Source organism: Sciurus carolinensis, chromosome 10, assembly GCF_902686445.1.
Source record: "Sciurus carolinensis chromosome 10, mSciCar1.2, whole genome shotgun sequence".
NCBI classification, from domain to species: Eukaryota; Metazoa; Chordata; class Mammalia; order Rodentia; family Sciuridae; genus Sciurus; species Sciurus carolinensis.
The window spans coordinates 26,505,138-26,531,435 of NC_062222.1; the positions used below are offsets into that span (position 1 = coordinate 26,505,138).

At 40.3% G+C, this 26,298-nt stretch overlaps 1 protein-coding gene across 8 annotated transcripts in view; it reads right to left on the reverse strand.

Moving 5' to 3' along the window:
- Window positions 1-1,232: 1,232 nt before the first annotated feature.
- The window catches only part of Sh3d19 (SH3 domain containing 19), a 175,524-nt gene continuing 150,458 nt past the window's right edge, over window positions 1,233-26,298 (reverse strand). For 6 of the 8 annotated variants that reach the window (XM_047566140.1, XM_047566147.1, XM_047566146.1 and 3 more), the window contains 12 exons: window positions 24,033-24,094; window positions 22,497-22,761; window positions 19,697-19,765; window positions 19,390-19,530; window positions 15,428-15,503; window positions 13,859-13,989; window positions 11,335-11,393; window positions 9,029-9,231; window positions 8,543-8,595; window positions 6,068-6,254; window positions 5,572-5,669; window positions 1,233-1,780 (listed from right to left, as the gene is read on the reverse strand). In XM_047566140.1, the coding sequence (XP_047422096.1) occupies window positions 1,664-1,780; window positions 5,572-5,669; window positions 6,068-6,254; window positions 8,543-8,595; window positions 9,029-9,231; window positions 11,335-11,393; window positions 13,859-13,989; window positions 15,428-15,503; window positions 19,390-19,530; window positions 19,697-19,765; window positions 22,497-22,761; window positions 24,033-24,094 (1,461 nt within the window). In that variant the 3' untranslated portion in view covers window positions 1,233-1,663. The remainder of the gene's footprint in view (window positions 1,781-5,571; window positions 5,670-6,067; window positions 6,255-8,542; window positions 8,596-9,028; window positions 9,232-11,334; window positions 11,394-13,858; window positions 13,990-15,427; window positions 15,504-19,389; window positions 19,531-19,696; window positions 19,766-22,496; window positions 22,762-24,032; window positions 24,095-26,298) is intronic. The other 2 variants (XM_047566141.1, XM_047566142.1) reach the window with 2 other exon arrangements.

The following is a 26,298-nucleotide window of genomic DNA, read 5'->3' on the forward strand; positions in this document are numbered from 1 at the left end:
ATATGTTAAAATTATACAGGCAAAGATATAAACCTCATGTCCCATTCCGTACCCCGCCCGCTTCCTGTGGTGGTACAGTTTGCTGCAAATGGGAGTTTTAGTTTGGATAATGGTTTAAAAGTCACCCCTTTCTCATTAAATTACTTTTGAGTGAAATTGGACAAGAACTCTCTTCATACTCTCTTCCTTACCCCAACACTTAGAAAACACGGCTCCCAGACTCCAAAGTCAAAGGTGCCCATACACCTTGGAGGTGAACTTCATTCAATGACAAAGTAAATATTACTTCATTACAGACGCCACATGGTATTCAGGTCACAGGGCAATCACTGGCTGCCTAGCTTGTGGGCAACAGGGGAGAACGGCAAAGGCTAAAAAGTGGTCCAGCATACAAAATTCTTCTCAAAAACAGAAGAAAGTCATGAGCGTTGTTGGGAAAGTGTTTTACATTTCCAAGAAATTCGATTCCACTGATGTGTTTGGAAGATTGTCTTCAACCTATTTGGCTTTAGCCCATAAGTCGTAACTGATTCAGTCATGCGAAGAACCACTTTTATCTTAAGCTTGGAATGTGTAACCATGGATGGCAGGAAAGTGGTTTTTTATTTACTCTAATAATTGTGCAGAGATGAGCTGAGGGGGAAAACAAAGTACCAAGCCTTCAGTCCTCTTAAATTATTTTTCATTTTGATTATATTGCAAAGACAAGCGGTGGTGGGGGGGCTCGGCACTGGTTTCCATCTTAACAGTTGTTCTTTATTCTGAGATGCTCGATGTGATTCCCAATGTCCTACTAGAACAAGACGCAGCTTGACTGGGGTAATGCAAAGAAAATGGATTTCCCTTTGGGTACCAGTAATTGTCAAAGGAATGATTGCAGATTCAGAAAATGTGCTTTCTAATAACCCTGTTAGCATGAAGTATACATTGAGGAGAGGAAAGGCCCGGGGCGTCCGCGGAAGAGTTAGCTGCGTTAGCAAGGCATCTCGGGATGGTTTGGGCTTTCGGACTAGGACACACCCACTTTTGACCCTCTTCAACTCCCTGGACAAACAGGAAACAGTTACACAGGAGCACTTGGTGAGTGTGAGCTGATTTCGCCATGTGCTAAGAAATGCTCCAACCAGTTAATAAACTCTCTCTCTCTCTCTCTCTCTGCCCTGGTACTAAGGCTAATGTGCTCAAGCTGTTAGAATTAATTTGAATATCAAAAATGAAATTGAGATTACCAACCATGTCCTGATAGTTACAGCATGTAGAATGTCAAACGTCCTCTTTTTAAACTAAAGTGAAAAACGAAGAAGCATGGTTAATGCGTTTGTGCCCATTAAAACACACGTCTAAGTGCAGCTGGGGTTTGCAGCCTCCCCATGCGGCTGCATCCCCAGACACTCTCCCCCAGGACACGTGCATCTGCCTTGCTAATCCCCCCAGGTGTCTTCCTGGATGGATTCCCAGCTTGCTGGGTTTCCATGTGCACGCTCCTGCCGTGGAGGAGAGCTAACTACAAAATCTAGAAGTTTTCTGCTTCCAGAAAATTCTAGTGTGTCATGTACACCTTAGGTATTTCTCTTTCTGTTTAAAAAAATAGTGCAAAAACATCTGATAGTCAAAGTGATGCTTCAAGTGAGTTTTTGTGCCAGGGGACAGTGGAGCTTCACCTTCAGCTGGCTTGTAGGATCTGAACGTAGGTTTTGGGAAATATTCCAGATTTTCCCATTAGTTCTCCACTCATCCAGTCGTCATCTACAGATTCCAGCTCTGTTATTACATCTCCAGCCTGTAATAAGACGGGAATCGGAAGTAAGTATTGGTTTCTATTGAACCTAAGCATAGTAAGTAGCCTACCTGGAATGGCATGAATAATCTTCTCTTTATGTAACTCAAATATCTTGTCTTTCAGGGAGAATTCAATGATATGCCACAGAGAGGATCTGCATCCAATGACGTCATCTGTTCCCATATTTGTCTTCCTCAATCCTTTTCCCTCACCATGCAACTTTGCTGCACTGATTTTCTTGCTTATAATTTTATGACTCCTAAGGTTACCACTACTAATCAACAATCCTTCTTGAATAAATAACAATATCAGCCACACACACATATATTTTCATCTAACATTATTTACTGAGCACTTACTATGTACCACCCATTGTTCTGAGCACTATGGAAATAGTAGATATAGACTTCATTTTCAAGTGGGAAGACATAAGCAGAGCAGGGCAGACAACATGGAGTTGCTGCCTCATTAGGGTAATTGGAAAGGGCCTGTGGAAGAGGACACCATGCAAAGCCTTGGAGATGAGAGTGAGCCATGTGCTTACCAGCTGCCTGGTCCTATTCTAGGCACTTGGCAGGAATTAACTCATTTAAACAATACCACAGTCCCAGAGATGGTCACTATTATCCTGATTTTAGCACTATATTTTTATACATATCTTTATTTTAAAGAAAAGAAAACTAGTTGCCGGGCATGGTGGTGCATGCCTGAAATCCCAGTTGCTCAGGAGGCTGAGGCAGGAGGATCACAAGTTCAAAGTCAGCCTCAGCAACTTAGTGAGGTCCTAAAACAACTCGGCAAGACCCTGTCTCTAAATGAAATATAAAAAGGGATATAAAAAAGGGCTGAGGATGTGGCTCATTAAGTACCCCTGGGTTCAATCCCTGGTCCAAAACAACAACGACAAAAACAACAACAACATAACCTACTAGTGCTCAGACAGATTATTTAACTTGCTACTATCACGGGTGTAAGTAGTGGCAGAACCAGGATTCACTCCTAGCCTAATTCTAGGGCTGAGATTCTACATGGTAACCACATTTTACACTGGACCTTTCACTTTTCACTTACTTTCTGTCATTGCTATTTATTAACGTAAGCATTTATTCTTGTACATACCGGTATTTGTCCTCTACCATTTGGCTTATTCCATTTCTCCATGGCTTCAATATTGAATTCACATTTCTGCCTCATCTTAAGAGCTTCCCCCTGATTCAGAACGCTAACTCATCTTCATCAGGTTAGTCAAAGGGCAGAGCGTCTTATTCATGTGCAAAACAGAATTCTTCTAGTAGATGAACATTAACTATTTTGTTCTTCATGGTTACTAATCATTTTGGGAGAATCTGGGTTTAAGATTCCACAATGGTCCAAGGTGCCCCTGACTGCTCTTTAAAATAACTTTATCAAGTTACCTGATTTATCTGTAGCCCTAGTTCACTGCCCTCTTGTGGCGGGGATGGTTGTTTTAAAGCTTTTTTATCTCCCCTGGTACTGGGGATTTAACCCAGGGGCTCTTTACCACGGAGCTAAGTCCCCAGTCCTTTTCATTTTTTATTTTAAGATATGATCCCACTAAGTTGCTGAGGGTCTTGCCAAATTGCTGAGGCTGGTCTTGAACTTGTGATCCTTCTGTCTCAGCCTCCTGAGTCCCAAGAATTATACACATGTGCCACCATGCCCAGCCAATTTAAAGCTTTTAATTATGGAAAATGGAAAGGAAACATTGATTGTCGGCTGTCATTAATCTATTCTGCCCAAATCTGTAAAATTCTGGCTATTTACCAGGCACAGTGGTGCACACCTGAAATCCCATTGGCTTGAGAGGCTGAGGCAGGAAGACCCCGAGTTCAAAGCCAGCTTCAGCAACTTAGTGAGACCCTGTCTCTAAGTAAAGTACAAAAAAGGGCTGGGGATGTAGCTCAGTGTTAGTTAAGTGCCCTGGTTCAATCCCTGGTACCTGCCCACCCCGCCCCCCCAAAAAAAATTCTGGCTGTTCAAAATTTGTTACAAATAAGTCCTTCTGGTTCCTAAATTACAATATAATGGTTGACTGAAGCTATTTTTCTTAGCTCCAGTTCATGCCTACATACCATGTCAATTTACTGAGGGGAGGACTATTTTTTAAAAGAAGTTCTATCTACTAACATTCTCTGGATATTTAATAAAATATTAATGACCAACACCACTGAAAGCAGAGAAGAATCCCCTTAAAAAAACTAGTATTATCCTGACTCAGAGTCATTCATTTGTGAAATGAAGACAACCCGTTCTCTGAAGGCATTATAAATTCTGTTATTTAAATTGACATAACTTAAAGGAAGTAATTCTTAAAGTAATACTCAAAGTTTGAATTCGGATTCCTCACTTGCAGTAATATTTCATGTAAAAATAAAGAATACATTATGAGACACTGATTCACAAAACTGAAAAGGACTTGGGCAATGTTTCCAAACTCTTGGAAACATAAAAAAAAAAAGAAAAAGAAAAAAAATAGTGAATATAGGATTACCAACTGAGTTTTGCATAGTTAGGATATTGGTAATTATCACTTCCTAAAACATTTTGTAATAGAAATGGTCTTTCAATATGAAAATGGCAGAAGAGCGTTCTCAAAGGAAGAGTCTGTCACGAAGCAGGAAAGGTAGCCACCTTATTCTGACATGCCACCGGCCTCCCTTAAATAACCCCAACGTCTGCGCATGCCTAATAGCGCCTTATTTCCTCATTCTCTTATAGACAAGTAAAAATCTCATTTGGGCGCCCGAGGTCTCAAGGCTCATCTCATCTAATCAGTCCTTCAGGCTTTAAAGCCTCCCCGTGACGGAAGACCCTCCTCGATGGAGACTTTCCCACTGTCCACCACGGCCTCTGCAGACAGCAAGGACTGCTGAACTCGGCACAGTCCTCCAGCAGAGTTCCCAGGCACCGTCCTGAGCGCTTTTCTCTGACCACGCCCAATTGTGGACTTGGGAAACAGAATCATGGAAATAATCCATTTTCACTTTAGGAAAAACTAAGAGGTACTTCTTTGGTGAAGTAAGACGAGGATTGTATTTTAGGCTTTTTTAAAAAAGCACTTTGTAAAGTAGCTCAGCATTTTGGAACTAAAACCCCCAAAGCTCTGGTGAGTGTCTCTGTGGACAAGACACAGTGTCTTCTTCTTCTTCTTCTTCTTTTTTGGTACAAAGGATTGAAGGGATTGAACTCACAGACACTCGGTCACTGAGCCACATCCCCAGCCCTATTTTATATTTTATTTAGAGACAGTCTCACCGAGTCGCTTTGCGCTTCACTTTTGCTGAGGATGGCTTTGAACTTGCGATCCTCCTGCCTCAGCCTCCGGAGCCACTGGGATTATAGGCGTGCACCACCACACCCAGCCACAGTGTCTTCTGAGCCTACCATGCTACCATGGAGACCTGTAGCAGCTGCCACCTGTTTCTCCACTGATTGCAAAAGGGTGTTGGGAGAGGCTGAGGGCCATGCAGGGAATCATCCCAGATTACTAAGACATGAGGTTATAAGAACAAGAACAAGGAATTACTCGGGGACTGCGAGATTATTAAGTCAAAGTTTTCTCCAAGAACCTACATGCCTGGTTGATGATGTAAATGATTAGTTCTATTAGCCTAATTCACTTTCTCTACTCTCTTCCCTTAGAATTAGGGTCTGAGATTCCTTCAGTCTTAGGTAACGATTACTATTCCAGCCAAATGTTCTACTCTTCAACGGAAGACACTTCGAAAGGTACAGTGCTTACTCAGGTAGACAAAGATACGCATTCTGACCTTGAAGGAGAGCTCATCTTCATTCTCCCCCTGGAAATCATACAAGGCTTTGGCCTTTCTTCCCTTCAGTGATATGGCGGACGTACTTTTTGCCTCAGCTGTAAAGACATCAACAATTCCAATGTATGGGAACAGGGTGGACTAAAACACTAACCAAGCATTTCAAGACTCCCCTCGTCACTCTTGGAATAGAACATCTTCAATTTATTTTGAATGAACTTGCAAAAAGATGAAGGATGTTCTCTTAGCAGAAAACAACTAGATAGAACAGAACATAGTTAATAGACATAAATAGCCATCATTTAGTGAAGGCAGTTTAATATTTTTTTGTAACTCTAACAAAGGAGAATACAATGAAGTTTGCATAAAACTTTATGGATCAACTTTAAACGCAAACAACTTAAACTGAGCATGGCTGGGGAAAAGGAATATACAGGGTGTCCGAGGCCTCTGGTTCCCCTGGAAGAGCAAGCGCCACGTCCTGTAGCTGTCATACCTGGGCAGGGCTGCACGAAAGCTGCCGGGAAGATCCCCTCCCTGTCACGCAGTCTGCCCCGGCACCAGTCGGAGTCCAGACGCTCGAGGATCAGGATCCGGTCCCCCCGGGTGAAGGACAAGTCCTCGCCGGTTTCCGCTGTGAAACTGTGGAGGGCTCTGCACCACTCTCCAGAAAGGCGGTCACCCTGTTAGGAAGCCGAGGGCTGGTAAGAGACCGGCGTTTCTACTTCGAACCGAGTTCCGCAAAGCGTAAAAAACGGCCAGGCTGGGCGCCTGGCATCCCAGCTACTCGGGAGGTTGAGGCTGGAGGAGTTCAAGTTCAAGGCTAGCTCAGGCAAGACCCTGTCTCGAAATGAAAAAGGGCTGGGGATGTAGCTCAGTGGTGAAGCACCCCTCGGTTCAATCCTTGGTACAAGAAAAGAAAAAGGGGAAAAAAAAATGAAGAAAGGGGAGGAATAATAAAAGAAAAGTGCCTTTAAGATCTCAAAGTCTGAAGTCTTATTAAATTGCCCGATACTTTGTGTTGCTATTAAGTTTCAGAAATAAACGTTTCTGATAACTTATCTTGAAATATAATTTTAAGGGCGGGGGCTGCAGCTCAGTGGTACAGCGCTTGCCTCCCATGTATGAGGCACTGGGTTGGATCCTCAGCACCACATACAAATCAATAATATGAAGGTATTGTGTCCATCTACAACTAAAAACAAAAACAACAAAACACCAGCATGACATTCACATGACACAAGTAATCATTTAAAAAAATATGATTTAAAATGACAAATAGGATAGATTTTGTGACTTTGTCTCTTTCAAAGGATATAGAAGAAGCACATTTTTCTTATTATGATGTATGATATTAACTACATTAAAAATTAGGTGAAAGCATAAAATATTTACTCAAAGTATTTATGACACTTGGAAAAAATTCTGATGAAGTATCTAATTTTTAGAGAAGTGCTTCTTTATCTAAATTAGGAAGGATCAGAACAGATAGTCTGTTAATTCCCAGGACATTACTTGACTCAGACGGTATCACATTCCATAGCAGAGACTTCACTAATTCATACTTAAAGAAAAAAAAATCCACACTTTTAATTTTATGGGGGGTAGTTAATGCTAAGCTTGTGAGGGTAACTACCCATATATGGTGGGCTACTAAGATGGAGTGCTTCAACAGGAATGCTTTTACCCCAAGACAGGTGTGGCGGTGCACAACTGTGATCCCAGCCACTTGGGAGGCTGAGGCAGGAGGAACGCAAGTCTAAGGCTAGCCTCAGCAACTCAGCAAGGACTCAAGAAACTTAGTAAGACTCCATCTCAAAAAAATAATAATAACAAGTGCTGGGATGTAGCCTGTGGTTAAGCATCCCTGGCTTCAATCCGTGGTATCAAAAAAAATTTTTTTTAAATAATAAAATTAAGAAAATCTTAAACTGACAGGCAATTTAATGTTAACAATTTAAGTACATTCCTTCTAGCTTTTAAATGCTACATATTCAATTTCATATGCTTTCTAAGTTGTTTTCTTCCCATGAGGTTTATTATAAATCTATTTTTTTTACAACTTCAGAACATTCTTGTTTCCAATTTTTTTCCAGTTATGCTAATACCACTCTGGTCATCTTTTTTTTTGGCCATCTTTGTGACTAAAATTTTTTAAAAATCTTTTTCTTAGGGTGATAGATGATAACAATCTGTACTTCATGGTGTATACTCTTATAATTACTTGTTTAGTGTTGTTGCACTGAATCTTTTTGCTTTGGTAGGTTAAATACTATTTAATTGCTACTTTATTATATTTCCTTGATTACTAGTAAGGTATTAGTCACTTACATCTTTTTTATGCATTCTCCAATTGTGTCTTTTTCCTCTTTTCCCTTTTTGTTTTTTTGGTACAAGGGATGGAATCCAGGGGCACTTAACCACAGAGCCACATCCCCAGCCCTGTTTTTATTTTGACAGGGCCTTACTAAATTGCTGAGGCTGGCTTAGAATCTGGGAACCTCCTGCCTCAGCCTCCTGAGGTACTGGAATTACAAGTGTGTCCGCCATTTTTGTTTTCTTTAAGAGACAATATTGTGCTACGTTGCCCAGGCTGGACTATTGGCTATTCACAGTGTAACTCCACTGCTGACAGCACGTCCTGTGAGGCCACCATACTGATGTTCAGCTTAGCCTTCACCTCAGACCTCAAGCAATCCTCCTGCCTCAACCATTGAGTTCCTGGGACAATGGGAATACCACCAGTGCATGGCTTCTTTCCTCATGTTCTATCAGGATCTATATGCCTTTGAATAAGCTCTATGTATATAGTGCATTGAATTAACCATCTTACTATTTAATTTATTACAAACATTTGCCATATGAATTGATAAATGATTTCATAGTATCTTCTCTTGGTAATTGTAATTTTAATATTCCTTCCAGGGTTTAAACCTGGCCGTTTCAACAACCACTCACTCCAAAAGCCTACCTGAGAACGTGAGCCAGAATCTTCTTTTTTGGTCTTTGGTGGTACCTTTGTGCCTACATTAAAAACGCAAGGTCAAAATGTCAGCTGAATAGACCACTTGGTATTAGAGACAAACGGTTAGGTGGGGGTGGGAGGGGAAAGTCTGGAATTCCAGACCGTGACCCTTGATCTGTAATCCCCTCTCTGGGATTGCTTTATTACTCTAAAGCGAAGAAGGATACACATTAATTAAACTCATAGCTCATGTAATTAAAAAGTCTTGGTCACTTCTTAAACAAAGCTATTGCTAATTACCTAAAACAACAAAGTCAGTTTAGAGATGACCATAGTAATGGCTATCCCATGTAAATTACTACTTAAAACATTCCCCCCTTCTACCTTAAAAATATGGCCATATGGACTATGCAACTTAAGGACTACCATATTATTGAATTATTCAAATTAGAAAATGACATAATAAAATAAACCCATATTTTTTATACTCACTTAAAACATTTGCACCAGAGGTGGAATGATCCTCAACAAGTTCCACAAAATTAAGGGGGAAGATCCCAGTTCTGTCTCGAAGTTCTCCTCTCGCCCATTCCTCATTCACGTACTCTTTAAGAATAATTATCTCTCCCTCTGAGAAACTTAACTCATCCTTCTGGTCTCCAATATATTCAAACCGAGCAACACATCTTGTACCTCTGAACAAAGAACACATGTGTGGGTTACACTAGAGAGTACTGATTTTTTTTGGAGGAGGGGTACTGGGGATTGAACCCAGAGGTGCTTTTCTACTGAGTTACATCCCCTGCCCTTTTTATATTGTAAGACAGAGTCTTACCAAATTGCTGAGGGCCTCATTTAGTTGCTGAGGCTGGACTGGAACTTGGAATTCTCCTGCCTCAGCATCCCAAATCCCTTGGATTGCAATTAATATATACATATGAAAAATTTTAACTAGGTTTATTTTCAGTTCTAGAATTGGGGCAACACTCCACTCCATAAAACAGTACTAACTTTTAAAATGCTTTAAATCTTTACTCAGTCTTTTGATAGACATTTATTCTGTGTTTAATACGGAACAAGGTAAATTTGGGTAATTTTAACATTTTCCATGAAAAATAGTAATGTATACATCTAAAGGATAGTGCTTGCTTTTTTGGATTAAGCTGATTCACTCAGAAAACTCAAGGTCACAGAGTACATGCAGAGTAACAGAGAAGCGGCAGAGTGGTTAGTTCACACTGCCACGTCTGCCTTTTGATCATTTTTACTTCATTATAGAATCATTCCAGACACCACGTGTTTGTGGGCCACAGCAATCCATGATCCCATCTGCAGCCTTTCAATTGCAAGCGCACTGAGTTTAGGGGTGCTACCCCTGAGAATCTCAGGGCAAAGACACCAAACTGCCAGAGGAAGAAACAGGGCAGCATGCAGTAGCCTCAGATGGGCAGATGCTCAAGATCAGCCAATCAGCCAATGAGTTGAATATAGAGATGAATGGCCTTACAAATTGGAAAGGTTGGAAGAAAACAGAAATTTGGCCTTTCAAAACCTGTAATCTACCCTCTCTGCTGCTTTACAAAATGATTTTTACATTGCCTTTAAAAAAAGGTTTTGTTGATGAAACTTGGAACAATCAGTAAGTGGTCTGCAATTTCGACCGAAAATAAGATAAAAGCAAAGACAACTTGTGTCTCTAGAAGGTCTGATTTAATCCCAAACCTTTGATTTGAAACTTCAGGAAGGAAGTTGCAATAGTAAGGTGCTTAGAAGAAAACAGCTGCCTGAAGAGAAAAGGCTGGTCCTAGATCCACTCAAATTCTGATTTAAGTCAGGTCAGGGGATGCAGGGTGTTGAAGCCCACTTTAAATTCAAACTGTTGAGAGGGTCCAGGCTGCTTCAAAACAGGAGGAAAATGGGACCTGAAACTGAATCCAGCTGCTGTGGCCTCAGAAGTTTTCTTATTTGTGATAACCTTTGCATTTATTTTCCCAAGTCCCCCGGGAGCATCTCCTTATGTCTGACCTATTCACAGACAGGTTTACCGTCTTCTGCAGGTAGTGAATTCTATTAATTTGCTCATTTTACTAGAATATAAAGTTGCATTGTGGCAGGGTTTTAAATCACCAACGAGTTACAATGATGCATAAAAGGGTTTATAAATTCAAGGAAAGGTCTTCAGGCATGCAGAAAGATTCCTTCAACTTAACTCTTCCTTTCCTTTCTTCTAGTTCCTTTTAAAAGCAAAACAATACGAAATGTCTAGCAGAGTTTATTGGTTGCTGCTGCTGTTGTTTTGTGGTCCTGGCCACAGAACCCAGGGCCTCACCTACGCTAGACAAGTGCCCCACCGCTGAGCCTACACCCTCATAGGCGACGAGTGGTTTTTGTCTGACTCACATTTCTGTCAGATTCACAAGTTTTCCCTGACAAAACAGTCAAATCTTCTAAAAATCTGTTGGTAGATAAACACCAGAAGGCCAAATTAGCATGCACTGGTGACAAAACCATCTCTGCCCAGGCCGAGGCCAGACCGTAGAGGCAGCAGGCCTGGTTCCCGGGTGGCTTTCTGCAAGCACTGTACAGTTGCATTTTCAGCAAAATTGGAACCCACTATGGCTTTTTTAAAAAGCAAAGGTTTCCTCAATTAAAAAAAAACAAAAAAAAAAAAACAAAAAAAAAAACCCACCAAGATTCTGAATAATTACACATTGGAAGTGTTTAAGCTTGGCAATTCTTCATGATATAAATGACTACCTCCTTTATATTTTGTGCAAAGAAACACACATAAAACTTACTTAACACAATGAGATGAAACCGATTCTCTTTTCCCATTTTCTCCTTCTGGAATATCAACCTAGTAAAGACAAAATCATGGTAACAATTCTATTTTTTTTTCAGACTTCAATAAGATATAGACATATATACACATACATATATAATATGTATTTATTTATTTATTTATTTTCATTTATATTGGGGATTGAATGCAGGGGCACTCTACTACTGTCCTATATCCCCAGTCTCTTTTCTTTCTTTCTTTCTTCTTCTTCTTTTTTTTTTTTTAAATCTTGAGACAGGTCTCACCAAGTTGCCCAGGCTGTCCTTGAACTTGCCATCCTCCTGCTTCAGCCTCCAGAGAGACTGGGGTTACAGGCATGTGACATCACACCAGGTTGAACTTTAGTAGGATAAATTTCAGGCCAACATAGTTAGGGAATTCATGATTGACATCAACTGGTTTAATTAGGTGTTAAACCTGTTATACCCCAGGTGCTAAACAGTAAGAAATCCTGGGGGGTGGGAGGGAGGCAAGAATGGAGGAAGGAGGGACTGTACAGAGGGAAAAGTGGGGTGGGAGGGGTAGGGGGGAAGGGAAAAATAACAGAATGAATCAAACACCATTACCCTATGTAAATGTATGATTACACAAATGATATGCCTCTACTTCATGTACAAACAGAAACAAGATGTATCCCATTTGTTTACAATAAAAAAAAAAAAATAAAAAACAAAAGAAATCCAGCATGTGGATTTTAGAAAAAATGTACAGCTTGTGAAGTAGGCCTCCTTGAGCAGGCAATCCATGCTTCTCCTATTTGCTGGAATAAGCACATTCACATTCTACTTCTGACTGAGTTTTCTCTATCCCTTGTTCTCCAAGTTGAAAACTTCATCTGAAAAGGATTTAAGAAAGGGACCGGCCACTAAGGCATTCCTGCTATCGCACACAGGCACCACCACACCTATCAAAGTGACGACAGGATTCTGCATCACCCCCTGACCCCCAGAGAAAACAATCAGAACAAACTTATGGATCTTCCTCTCCATTAGCTCTGAAACATCTTTTCCCCTTCGACTTCAATAGGGAAAGAAGGCATTCACTCTAAGTGAGCATGCACTAAGTGGCAGGCACGTTGTATATGACTCCTTGTCCACAAGGCTCAGTGGAGCTGGGCTGTGATAAGATTCTTGGCCACATGTATGTGGTCTGAAACTACTTAAGGCTGTGAAGTTTATATTAAATAAATCAGCACCCTTCTTGATGAATTCTCCCAAGTTCGAAGTTTTCAAACAATTTTTTAAACTTGTGGGCTTAGAAATAACATTTGTACCCATAATGTGGTAGGCTCGCCGTGATTGATTTCAGTGTGGTAATTGTGCTTTTGAAAGTACTGCTACATTGGGCAGAAGAAAAATGAGGAAGAGTGCTAAAACCAACATTATTCTTAATATTAATTGAGAGAATGTGGTTTGAATTTCTCCAAAGAATCAGGCCATGTATACGCTGGACAATTTTTAAGAAGGGCATTTTGTAATCCAAGAGACATGCTCATTTCTACTTGAAAAACACAGATTTTCTGTTATCTTTGTTTCTGATATAATACAAAATTGCTCCCTTCCCCCAATATGCTGTGGATGCTGAACTATTTAAGCTAGAGTTATTGATATTTCATAGTACTTATCAGTAAGTCATATGGGGCTGAGTCACAGTCTTCCTTTGGATACAAATGTTCAGTGGGCAATCTTGTTTCATCTTCAGGCTGCACAACCATCTGGGCTTAGCATGTGAAGCTCTAGCACACAGGTGTGCACTCATAAGTTAAGCTCTGAGGGGAGATGCAATCCTTTTATTTATTTATTTTTTAATATGTAGTTTTTTTGGTTGTAGATGGACACAATATCTTCACCCTATCCATTCACTTTTATGCGGTGCTGAGGATGGAACCCAATGCCCCACACATGCTAGGCTGAGCCACAACCCCAGCCCAGGGTATGCAGTTCTGATGCTTTAATCATATAATTTTTCCCAATCAAGATCTGAAATTACTATGTGAAAAACCATTAATGAACCACTAGGTCCAATAAAAATATATCAGTAGTCCTCAATTGATTTTTTTTTTTTTAAATGGAGATAAATAGGAATAGAAAAGAAAGAAGTCAAAAATAAAATGTACTCAAAATGAGAAGTAGTAACATAACCTTGCAAACCTTTCTTTCAGGACAGTCTGGTACTATTTAATCTCAAAGGATTAACAACCCAAGAATGTTAAGTGTTTAACAGCTCCAGAACAGGTGGCTCACCCGGTGGCCTTTTACTTTTGGATTCAGATGGCATTTAGGTATTACGTTCTAAGACTTCATCATCTAAGACTGACGATCAATCATTACTTAAACAAAACTTGAATTTTGAACTTTCCAAATGCCAAATGGATCAATGGAAGGGAGAACTAGAACTCAAGAATCTATGTTTTAACAATCTGCAAGTCACACTGAGCCCACTGAGTATATGACAGACTAAAATGAGCACAAGCCACTTACGATTACTTTGACATAGTTGGCAGGAAATACACCAGTCTGGTTTCTACATTTCCCTCTGTACCAGTCTGTGTCTATTTTTTCAAGAAGATAAACAATTTCTCCAGATGTGAGATTCAAATCATCAGCTTGCTCTGTAATAGCAAATCAGTTATGTATAAGTTACCCTGATTGCATATTTGATTAAAGTAGAGAACAAAGATCTTCTGCCCACAGAGGTCCTATGTTCTACTGACTCTGATGATACAGCATACTAACCAAATTTATTAATTTTTAAAAAAATTTTGATGATATAAGCTTCTCCTAATATCAAATTAGATATATCTACTATGAATGATGGGAAATGATAAAAAACACACACCACCATTGTGCTGGTCAGTGAGTCCTACTGTGCCAATAAAAGCCTCTTGCTGAATGTACACTGAACAATGGAAAGATTTTATAAACATGGTATAATATTATCATTATTCTCAATCATGCTTAAAAATCACTTCAGCTTCAAATATTAACTAAGGGAGTCCTACAGCTCTATAGCAGGTAAATTTACCCTCACTAAAATAAAAATCAGTCTACCAAATGGATTAAAAAGATGTTGTAAATAAATCAAGAGTTTATTTATTTATTTATTTTTTTCAGCCTTGGATATGAAGGGTATTTAAAAAATTTCCAAAATTTAATTTGTGTGTTCCTAGAGATTGAATCCAGGAGCACTCTACCACTGAGCTACATTTTAAACATGCCCCCCCTAAAATCCTTTTTTTTGGGGTGCTGGGGATCGAACCCAGGGCCTTGTGCTTGCAAGGCAAGCACTCTACCGACTGAGCTATCTCCCCAGCACCCCCCACCCCAGCTAAAATTCTGAGACAGGTTCTCAGTAAGTTGTTGAGGTTAGCCTCAAACTTGTGATCTTCCTGCCTCAGTCTTCTGAGTTGCAGGAATGACAACTACATCTGGCCCAAAGTTTAATATTTTGATCTCACAGGTAAGTAGTAGGTGAGACAACTCTTAGGGAACTAAAGAACTTCATTTATTAAATTAGAATGAACTACATTACAACTGTTAATTAGTACCCATTGTAAGTTTGCAACTGCCAGGCAATTTGCATTGTTCATTTACGTGAGAAACTCTCCCTCTCAGAAAGTTTCAAAGCTAAGGTATGCAACTAAGCTTTTTTTTTTTTTTTTTTTTTTGGTACCAGGGATTGAACCCAGGGGTGCTAAACCACTGAGCAACACCCCCAGCCCTTTTTAATATTTTATTTAGAGACGGGGTCTCACTGAGTTGCTTAGGGCCTCGCTAAGTTGCTGAGGCTGGCTTTGAACTCTCCATCCTCCTGCCTCAGCCTCCCGAGCCACTGGGATCACAGGTGTGGGTCACCTCGCCCACCGTGCAACAAAGCTTTCTGGAATGGCTGGTACAGCTGCCCCTTCCTCAGGTGATGGGTAAGATGATATCTCTAGTCTAGGATTCTACAGGCAGAAAATGAAGAAGGGTGTCCTTGGGAGGTTGGTTTACCCAGGGATGATGACGCACTCTTGGATCTGTGGCTCTATTGATTTATTACGTCCTTACCTGCAGCGAAATCATGAAGAATGACAGCATGAGGAGCCCCACTGTCCACAGGTTTCTGAGCAAGGCTTAGTGGATCCTTAGGGGGAAAAACAGGGCTGTGAATGAAGTGCAGGGTGGATGCTTGATTTCCTTTTTCTTTTTAATATTGAGGACTGATCCCTGGGGCACTTTACCACTAAGCTACATTTCTAGTCCTTTTTAAAATTTTGAGACAGAGTTTTGCTAAGTTGCCTAGGGCCTCACTAAATTGCAGAGGCTGGTCTTGAACTTGCCATCCTCCTGCCTCAGCCTCCTGAGTTACTGGAATTACAAGTGTGCACCACTGCACCCGGCTAGATGCTAGATTTATTATTCACTCTGAGGTCAATTTTTTTTTTCTCATTAGAGTTCTCTCGACACAAGTACATTATGAATACAAGATGCAAACCCCACAGGTGAGTTAACCAAGGGAACCATTATCAAGCTGAAAAAGAATGTGTCCTTGCCAATGGGGGATAAAAATAACTCTCAATTATAGTAGCCCCAGAACTTTTTTTCCTTCTTCTTTTTTCCAACCAAGAAAATAAAACAAAAAGAACTGCTTAACTAAAAAAAAAAAAAAAAAAAAAAAATTTAAAATAAAAAAAATTTAAAAAAAGCAACCATCTTTATTCTTTCCTGAAGTAGCAGTTTGTGTCTGTCCTCTTTCCCTTTGAAGGTTATAGGTAGTTTTCCCCTTCCACTGTGATCAAGACTTAACCTTAAGAACAGAGCTTTAAAAGTTGTGTCTTTATTAGGATGGGAAAAGAAGAAAGTTCTGCAATTTATGTCCTTGCCTTTTGTAATGAAAGCAGCTAATGACTTCCCAGAGAAGTATAATTCACAAAAGGTAAAATCCATTTCATTTATTACCACTTAATTGAATGTCTTCTCTAATTTGAAAGCAATTCTACCTCCCATGCCTGGCCTGGATTTTCTATTTAATCTGAATGGTTTATTCAACAGTAATTCTAAGTAGAGTAGCAAAGAGAATGTGATATTCTCCACCCATCTAGCCAATGGTCTCGATTGGCTGGAGGAGAGGGTAGGGTTGAAGAGGGACCTTCTTAATGACAAACCCTTGTTATTCTCACGTTCTTTATAAGACAGGCTTATTCACATCATCCCCTTTGTCATCAAACCTGACTGAAGAATGCTATTTGGAGTTCCATAACTCAGAACTCTTGAACTCTGGCAAACCTGTGAATAAGTAAAGGCAGACTGCTGGGTTCCTGGTCTCTGCATCTCTCTTGTCCCCTCAGGGGACACTCCTCCCAAACTCTGTGCATAAAGGTCCACTCTCCTTTCTCACCCTGCAGCACCTCAGTCTGGATCTTTCCTGAATCTCATTTGCTAGTTTCAGGAACTGTGGAAAAGGACTGAGACCATCAAGGCATGGAGTGGCTTCAAAAAATTATTTACAAAATTTATTATATGTGCATTTGTGATTTTTGTTTTGTACTGATTTACATCTGTGGAGAAAGAATGGCTGTTCGATAAATGATATCAGGAAGATGACTATCCATTTGGAAAAAATAAAGTCAGAGATCTACCTCACGCCTAACACAACCTAAGTCTCCAAATGGACCAGTGGTCTAAGCAAAACCCAGCCTGGGCGGGTGGGGAAGGTCCTTTGTGCCTCCTGATTAGTTTCCCTTCTCTGCCTTCAGTACAGGGATATCCTGGGCAAGGCCACCCATCAACCTGGCCTGAGAGGTGAAGGGCAATGGAACAGGCTGGAGAGGACTGTCCACAAGAGGTCAGTACAACACAGACCCAATCAGGGAGGGTACAAGGTAGGTGAATCTAATATATTTCAAAGGTCGACCTATAGCAGTGCTAATACAAAAGGTATTATAACAATATGAAAGTGAATGTGTTCATTTACTGTGTGCTACTTACTGTGTGCAACCCCTTTATACATTACCTCACTGAATTTGATAAACACCTTTGAGACCTAACTCACATATAATACACTTTACCTGTTTAGTGTGTGTGTGTGGTTTTAGTATATTCACAGAATTGCACATCCCCAGCTCCGTCCAAGGCAGCCACTAACCTATCCCTACGGATTTACCTTTACCTTAAATGGAATCACTTGTACCTTAAACAGAATCATGTCAGTTTTAAACTCAACTCTGTGAGGTGTTATCATATTTATTTCATACATTAAAAAGCAAAGTGTAGAAGTTAGATAACCACCCAGTGTGGTATGGAGCAGGGGAGCTGAAGTCCAGCTTCCTCAAACCGGGCCTGTGAGCTCAACCATGCTCCTGACAATGAGCTCCCAGATTTCCCAGGATCCATCAGAGTCAACTGAAACTTATAATGTCCAATATTCTCTTTTTACCAAATTAGGGGAAAGTAAAACACAGTCTTAAAGATAGTTACCTCAAAACCAGGCTTTCAAACAATAAGTTTTTTTTTCTTCTTATTTTCTCACAGGTTCCTACACAAAGCAGGAAGCACTATTGTGTATCTTTTTTTATTGGCGGTGCTAGGGATCAAACCCAGGGCTTTCTGCATGCCAGGCAGACCCTCTACACGGAGCCACATCCCCAGCCGAGTTTTGTTTTCCTAAGAAATGTAATGATAACCGTGAACCCAAAGCCCACTGGAGGATGCACTTCATCGTCACTCTTGGTAACAGCACCAATTTCACCACTGACACCATTGTCCATAGTGATAATGAAATGGCCACCAAGGCCAACTCTGCAAGCCTGGAGCGCAGGGTGAGAAGGTGATGTTTAAAGTGGCAAAACTTTGGACCTTATAAAAGAGCAACCCTCAGTTTTTAGCTTTCACTTTGTAAGGACAGGTGTACCTCTGAGGCTAGCGTGCTCCGAGAGAGGAAGGGCTTGGTGAGGGCTGGTCGACACTGTGCCGAGACAGAAAAGGAGTGACAGCACTTTTCTTACGTGAACGGAACTTAAAACTTTCGTGCCAGCTGCCACTGGCCGAACTCGTATTTTCTCTGCTCCCCAAAGTACACATTCTTAGTGTCCTAAGCAAACCTTTAAAGACAAGCTGCCTTCTCAAAAGAATTGGGTTAGCTTATAAAAATGAGAACACAAGGAAAAACGAAATACTTTACTTGGGTCGAATGACTGGTGGGGATTATTTTTATATATTTCACATTAACTGACAGCGAAAATTTACCTGGATAATTTAAGGAGCTCTTTAAAAACACCCCTCTAAGGATTGTTTGCCAGCATGTTTCTTATTAAACAAATGACCTTTAACCATCACTGTATTTTTCCAGGCCCCACAAATTTATGTATAAATCTATATGTTATTGATGGACCTTAATTTATTTATTTATAGGTGGTGCTAAGGATCAAACCCAGTCCTCACGCATGCTAGGCAAGTGTTCTACCAGGGAGCTACAACCTCAGCCCAGGCTCCACAGATTTGTTAGGCCTGAAATGTGACTCGAAGTTATTGGGTTATATTCATTCTATTATGAGCTAAAATCAGAGACATGAGGATTACACTAGGCTTACATCTTAAAGGAAGTTTTTTTTCTTTTTTTAAATGTCAGATTTAACATTTATAGGGCCCCCTTTAAAATCATTACCCATTCTGCTGGAAAACAAATCTCTGGCACTTTGGCAAACCTGTTTATATTACTAAAAATGAATAAATAAACAGCTCTCCCAGTTGGGAGTTCAAAGTGAGTGCTCTGGCATTCACAAGCAAGTTCATAGGTGAGCCTGTACCACAGAAGGTGACAAAGGCAGTCACTGTGTGCAGCAGAGTGACCAGGATGGCAGAGGCCAGTCTCAGAAGTCATTTAGTCTAAAAATGGAACACAATGATACTGTAATTTCACTCTGGTTAAAATAACTGTGCTAACAGAAAACTCAGGGTTGAGATATAATTAATAGTTCCATGAAATGTGCTGCCATGTATGATATGAAGGCTGTACAACATTAATTCCTTACGTTGGGTCTGCTCCTAAGATGTTCATCAAGAGGAGTGATAATCTTCATCTGGGACACGTGAACTCTGCCAGTCCTGTCTCCCTTTTGGCATTCCAAGTAATTATTTTCTGCCTGCTTCAGCATCACAAGTACGTCCCCGCGCTGTAAGGTACAATACCACTCTCTGAAGCAATTATTATTTAATAAAACATTATTACTTTTCCACATTTTAATCTTTGGAGCCTAAAGCATTTAATAATGTGTAATAGCAGTAACACAGGCTGGCGATTTTTCACACCCATCAGTAAAGAAAAGAGCTCTGCTTTACCTTACAAGTGAGTTCTCCGGGGTTTTGCGGGACAATGTCTTCATTGGCAATTCCGTGAGGCACAGACAGCTTCAATGAAAACCAATACAAGAATTATTCACCATCATGTAACCCTCTTGCAAGCTGTGATCATTGAGGGATTTGGCATGAAGCCTGAGCTCTCCTGATCAGGCTTCCTCACCCTAGATGAAGTGGGGCTACCATTTCTCATGGACTTTCAAGTTTTCAGGAGGTGAAGTGGCGCCCACAGGATCACTAGGGCTGAATGTTGTCTAAAGTTCCTTTAATCACTAACAACTAAGAAGTTCCTTTCTACAGGGAAGGTCCACCAAGTCCCCTGGGGGTCTGAAGGATGAATATTTGGCACCTGACCTTGCAGCCTATCAAGGTCCATTTTTTTTTTTTTTTTTTTTTTTTTTTTGTGCTGGGGATCGAACCCAGGGCCTTGTGCTTACAAGGTAAGCACTCTACCAACTGAGCTATCTCCCCAGCCCCAAGGTCCATTTTTAATTCAGGGTTGTCAAAATGGTTGCCAGCTGATGGGTGATTGGAGCCCACCGCAGAGGGTTGGACTGACACTTCCTTTTGCCTTGAATCCCATCTTCCCTCAGGGACTCCCTGCAGTAAAGTGACCGTTTACACCCATTCCATCGCTTGACCCCAGCCTCTTCCTAATCCTTTCCACTCAGTGTGATTTCAGAGAGGTTTTTACCAAGGCTGTGTTCCCTGCCTTGGTAAATTTTAGCTGGTAAGTGCAGTCAAAAGGTCTGTACAGCACACAGGCAAACCCAGGAGATATAATTGCATAAGCTCACTTCCAACATGGAAAGGGAGGCTGCCTGGGGCCTTGGACCACTCAGGAGCAAAGACTGGGAAGAGCAAGGGTATGGTCTTATAAGGCTGGGTGGAGCGGCAGGGCTTTGAGACATCTCCTCAGTGTCCCAGGTTCCCAATGTACCAGATTCCCTGCTAGCAACTTAATGGTAGGATAGCCATGGAAAAAACAAGGGACAATTTAAGGAATCATTTCATATTGAGACACCATTCTCAATGTACCACTGCGTTAAATGCTTTAATTTCCTTTGAGTTCTTTAAATACTTCATTGGTAAGCAGTTATACCAAAGGCATAAGTGAAACCCCAGAGTAAGGAATCCTAACACAAAATGTCCAAAGCAAGTAGAGTCTTTGCAACTAGTAACACTGTATTCATAGTATGGCCTAATGGTTAGGAGCATGGGGTCAGAGCTAGTTTTCTAAGTTCAAATCTTGGTTCTACCACTAGCTGGCTTCTGTCTCATCTTATTATACTCATTTGTACAATGGGGAATAATAATACTATCAACTCACAAAGTTGATGTGAAGAATAAATGAGTATTTTACCTATAGAAAGTGCTTTGAACAGTGCCTGGCTCATTAGTACTCAATACACATCAGTTACTGTTTTTGTTGCTGTTGTTTTGTTTTTTGGTACTGGGAATCTAATACCAGGGCACTTTACCCATTGAGCCGCATCCCTAGTCCTTTTTTTTTTTTTTTGAGACAGAGTCTAAGTTGCTGACGCTGGCCTTGAACTTGTGATCCTCCTGCCTCAGCCTCCTAAGCTTGTGTCATGTGTGCAGCCCATATAGCTCAACTAGTAGAGTGCCTACCTCACATGCTGGAGGCCCGGGTTCGAATCCCCGGCACTGTGGGATTGTGGAAATAACAAGCAAACGCAACCTATTCTAAGCTTGAGTCATGAGGATTGCAGGCATGCACCACTGGCTTAGCTACTGTTTTTATTATCAAGCAACCTACCCTCAAAAATACCTTTGGGTTTTTTTCTTTTTTCTGGTGGCCTTGGGGATTGAACCCAGGGTCTTGCACATGCTAGGCAGATTCCTTAAATCTCCAGTCCCACCCTGGGGTTTGGGCAATTAAAGTTTCATAGATTTAAATAAGTGTGACTATATATGAATACACTACCTCCTATCTGTCTATTCCTTTCTCAAGGGAGGATTAAAAAACAAACAAAATGGAACCAAACGCTGAAAGGCTTAAAGTTAAAAAAAAAAAAAATTTCCATGCTCAATGATGGAAATGTAGAACGAAACAAAATCATTGATTGCTGCTCTTGTTAAGAACTACTCTATCAAATAATTGTTCAAAAAAGATAGTCCTGTTCTCTTCTTCATTTTAATATATTAAGGATTTTCTCAGGTTAACTTGACCAAAGTAGAGACCACATCAATGCTTTTTTCATCTGTGAGAAATGGAAGCAAAACTCACTTGATGAGAAAAACATTCAAAGAAAACAAAATTAGTATTTTAACTATTGTTAAAAACTTCTAACTAGTAGCTATTAAATGGACCAGTATAATTAGGCTTACAAAATGAAAAAAAAAAAAAAGTGGGATATCCATCCACCTTAATAAAAACTTAATTTCAACTTCATTTTAAAATTTACTCAGTTGGCAAAGTGGCTTTAGATATAAACTGTATCAAGATGCAACTATCTATCAAAGTCACTCCTAATAGCATAACCTACAGGGTCAGGTTTTTGAGTCTCAGCCTGGCCAGGTGGTCAACAACACCTTACAAATCTGGGTGGCCTGCTTCCTCTTTCCCTGTGTTTCTCCTAATAATGACAACCTGATTTCAAGGCCTAGGTGTTATTCTGGTCAACTTATTTACAACACTCTTAGGGTCAAGGGACAACTTCCTATTTATTTCACCATCTTTTTCTAAGGAATAATGGCTTTTTAAGTATATTTTAGAACAAATCTCTTAACCACAGACACTTTTAAAAGCTCAACTTACCATGTATTTCCTGTAGAGAGGGTGTCCTGGTTTGGGACGAGGGGGTAGCACCGGATCTTGATTTTTAAAGACTTGACTCTTGGTTTTTGAGAGCCCAGATGCCAAGTGACTTTGTTTTTTCTGAAGATCCATGTCAGAAGAGGACCGATTAAAAGGCAGCTTTTTACTTGATGTTCGGGTTGCAGAGAGTTTGGGCGGAGGTGGCCTCTCGGGGGCTCCTTTGGGAGGAGGCCGTCTCGCTGGAGTGGGCTTTCCATTTACAGGTCTGGAAGTCAAAGGGAAGACATGAGTCAGTGCTTTGCTCAGTATGAGGTTCTGCTCTGTCCTTTTCTTTAGGTGCCCCACACAGGAACACACACACACACACATACACAGCTTTCTGCTAGTGGAATACGATTTACTGAAACCTGCAGGGTATGCTATTTGACTGCTGCATTAAACATTATATTATTAGAGGAAATGCCATGATGTTCCAGATTCCTGTTATCTTACACTAGAGATTCATTAGTTCAAGACAAACAAGCATTTACTATCATGAGCTCTCTGAGGCCCTGACTGCTCTTAAACACACCATGACTATTTCAGGAAGCTAAGCACTTTTCTACCCAAGTCTGAGATGAAAAGCTTCTAATAAGATACCAGGTATATGTGCTGGGGGCTTGTACGTGATTAGAAAAGGAACATCAAAACCCCCTGATGTTCATATGGTAGGAGTTACTGTTAAGACTCTAATTTAGATTAACATAAAGGAAGCTCATTTTGAAAATGGGAGAGGACAACTATTATGCTGAAAGCTTTTCCTTAAAAACTATGATAGAAAGAAATTTTAACATGGCAGTGTCTTCTGGTAGCATTACAGCCTTTTGTTCAAACAGCTCCGGAGCTCAGAATGCAGGTCACCTCTGAATTCACAAAGTTTGTGTCCCTTTACAATGCCAAAAACCAGGTCTGTCTCTCTTTATTGGGAGTGTGTGTGTGCTTGCGTGCATGTGTATGTGCGTGTGTGCATGTGAGTGTTTCACAAGTGGGGTGGTTGTAGGTTTGGAGTCTTGTTCATTTGTTTGAGGAAAAGTAAGAGACCCATGTTCATGCTCTGCAAATTTTTGGACTGTGTTAAAAGAAAAAGGAGCAGAAATTCCTCTAATCGCTGTCAGAAGCAGACTGTGGGCTGGTAGCCTGGGTGAATTCCTGGGTTTATTTTATCTCTAAAAGAAGATCTGAGGCCAACCATACTTGGTCTAGATGACACTAAAAAAAGAGAGTCAGGTCTCTGAGTCATTCATTTTATTTTATTTTATTTTTTGGTACCAGGGATTGAACACAGAAACACTCAAACGTATTCCCATCCAGTCCTTTTTTTTAATGTTTTATTTTGAGACAGGGTCTCTCTGAGTTGCTTAGGGCCTTGCTAGGTTGCTGAGGTTGGCTTTAACCTTGTGATCCTCCTGCCTCAGCCTCCTGAGCTGCTGGGACTACAGGTGTGCCCCACAGTGCCCAGCTTTCATTTTTTTTCTAGCTTTTCCCACATTTCCTTACCTTGGTGGCAACCTTGGGGGTCCTCGTATAAAACCTCCAGTCTCACCAGCGTGGTTGGATTCCTACGAGTATCGGAGGAAAATTATTAGCCAACATTAATCTTAAACAAGAGTTTTTTTTTTGCAGTGCTGGGGATTGAACCCAGGGTCTTGTGCTTGCAAGACAAGCACTCTACCAACTGAGCTATATCCCCAGCCCACTTAAACAAGAGTTTGTCCAGAGGAATTTTAGACATTTTAGCTGGGGTCTAAAAATGAAAATGTAGCTGAGTTATTGAAAATAGCAGAAAAGAGTTTTTGATCTCAAACAATATTAACTCAGTACTCACTCCTAGCCCCACTATCCACGTCCTAATATAGGTAAAAACAAGCAGCAGAGGAAACCAAGGTGTCTCCAGTTGTGAACCAGAACCCGACCGACAATAGGACTGCGGGGCCACGCATCTGGTGATGCAGGAGACATTAGGGGATGATGTTTACATCATGGTAGGTCACAGAGTAACAATTTAAGCAGGCTCCATAGGAATTACACAAACACATGACATTTATTAATCCCAATGACACAAAGGAAACACTCTGCTCCTGGGTTTAAACACCTAGTAATTGAAGTGGTTATTAGTATTCTGTTTCAAACAGGTAGATCCTATCTCATGGATGGTAGATCCTATCACTGGATTGTTTCAACATTTTGCAACTGAAGAGGGGGGAATTAAAAGCGGACTAAGGCATGGCCTGAAAGAAAGGCCTGTCAGGGGAAATACAAGTCCAAGAAAGAAGGACACTGTACCCCATGGCACTGCAGATGGATGGGCTAGAAGAGTTTTATATGGAAGAGTAAAGGGGAACAATATGAAAAATTAAAGATGGGTGTAGCCTAATCGTAGATGAGAGAAACTGGAAGTGTAGAGATTATCAGGAAGACTTTCCCCGGGGATGGGAATCAAACTGTGCTGCTTAACAGGTGTTCTGAACACGGCGTAGCCAAGTACTGGGGAATGAGTACAACTCACAGAAATATCTTCAGATTTCCTGTTGAGTGACAAGTCAAAAGATCTCAAAGCCAAACTCAAACAACAACAACAAACCCAAAACTTCACTGAATTCTTCTCCTTTTTTCAATCGGATTGAAAAATTTCCAGCTAAGACCTACTTTTCCTCTCCTACTTTCTAAGACCCCTAAACAACATGCAAGAAGTATTCTAAGACCTCACAAGGGAAAATGGTCAGTCCTTTAAAATATACTTCCTTTTTTTGTAAAGGGGGTTTAAATACAACTTGGGAATATCTGGGCTAATTTAGACTGTCTTCTTTTTTGTATACTATAAATGAGTTAAAACTCACTTTAATGATCTTAAATCACACTGAATATCTATAACTTTCCCTTAAAAACCAAATGATTAAGTGCCAATAACGGTGATCATTCAAACACGTTTCAATGTTTTAAAATCCCATTTTTAAAAACAAATTAAGCTTGCCCTTAAAACTTGGTTTTACTAATGAGTTCGGCTAATGTAGTGAGGCGAGTCACCAGTTCATAAACCCTGCAATATTCCAGAATATAATTCATGCCTTATAAATACACTGCTGTCTATATTCCTTCCTGACAAATATCACTGTGACACTTGAAAATGCATTTACTTCTTGGGTGGTCTTTAAAATTAACGCAAACAGGGGCTTGCCTAGGCACTGGGTTCAATCCTCAGGACCACATAAAAATAAATATATATACTTAGATGTATATATCTACAACTATATATACATATTATATAAATTAAAGCAAACAAGCTAACAGGGAGACATTTTTATTGCTTTTTTTCAAAATTATAGTTATATATCTTAACAATTAAGAAATAATTCAAAAGAATCCAATGTATGAATTTGACAAGGAAAGGTAAGGATGATGTATTGTAATAAACACACAGCATATGGTCCTAAATTTGTGTCAAATATTACCTGCAGTTTTTCTTGGGTGGTGGTTTTGTTTTGTTTTGCTCTTTGGTGATTCTAGGGATTGAACCCAGGTCCCTGAGCATGCAAATTGCTCTACTACTATCTCCCAGACCCATGGTTATATTTTTGTGGGAAATCTTAAATATTATCTAATTTCTCAATTTTCTACAGTGAGCAAATTTTAAATCTATATAAAAAAGGCAATAGATCCAAAATCCTCAGGGACATCAGGCACATCTTCAAAGGCACTGCTACGTCTGAAATACTCCAAATGCCAAGAACAAGGGACAGTTCCTGCAGGAGCTACTGTGTTTGTG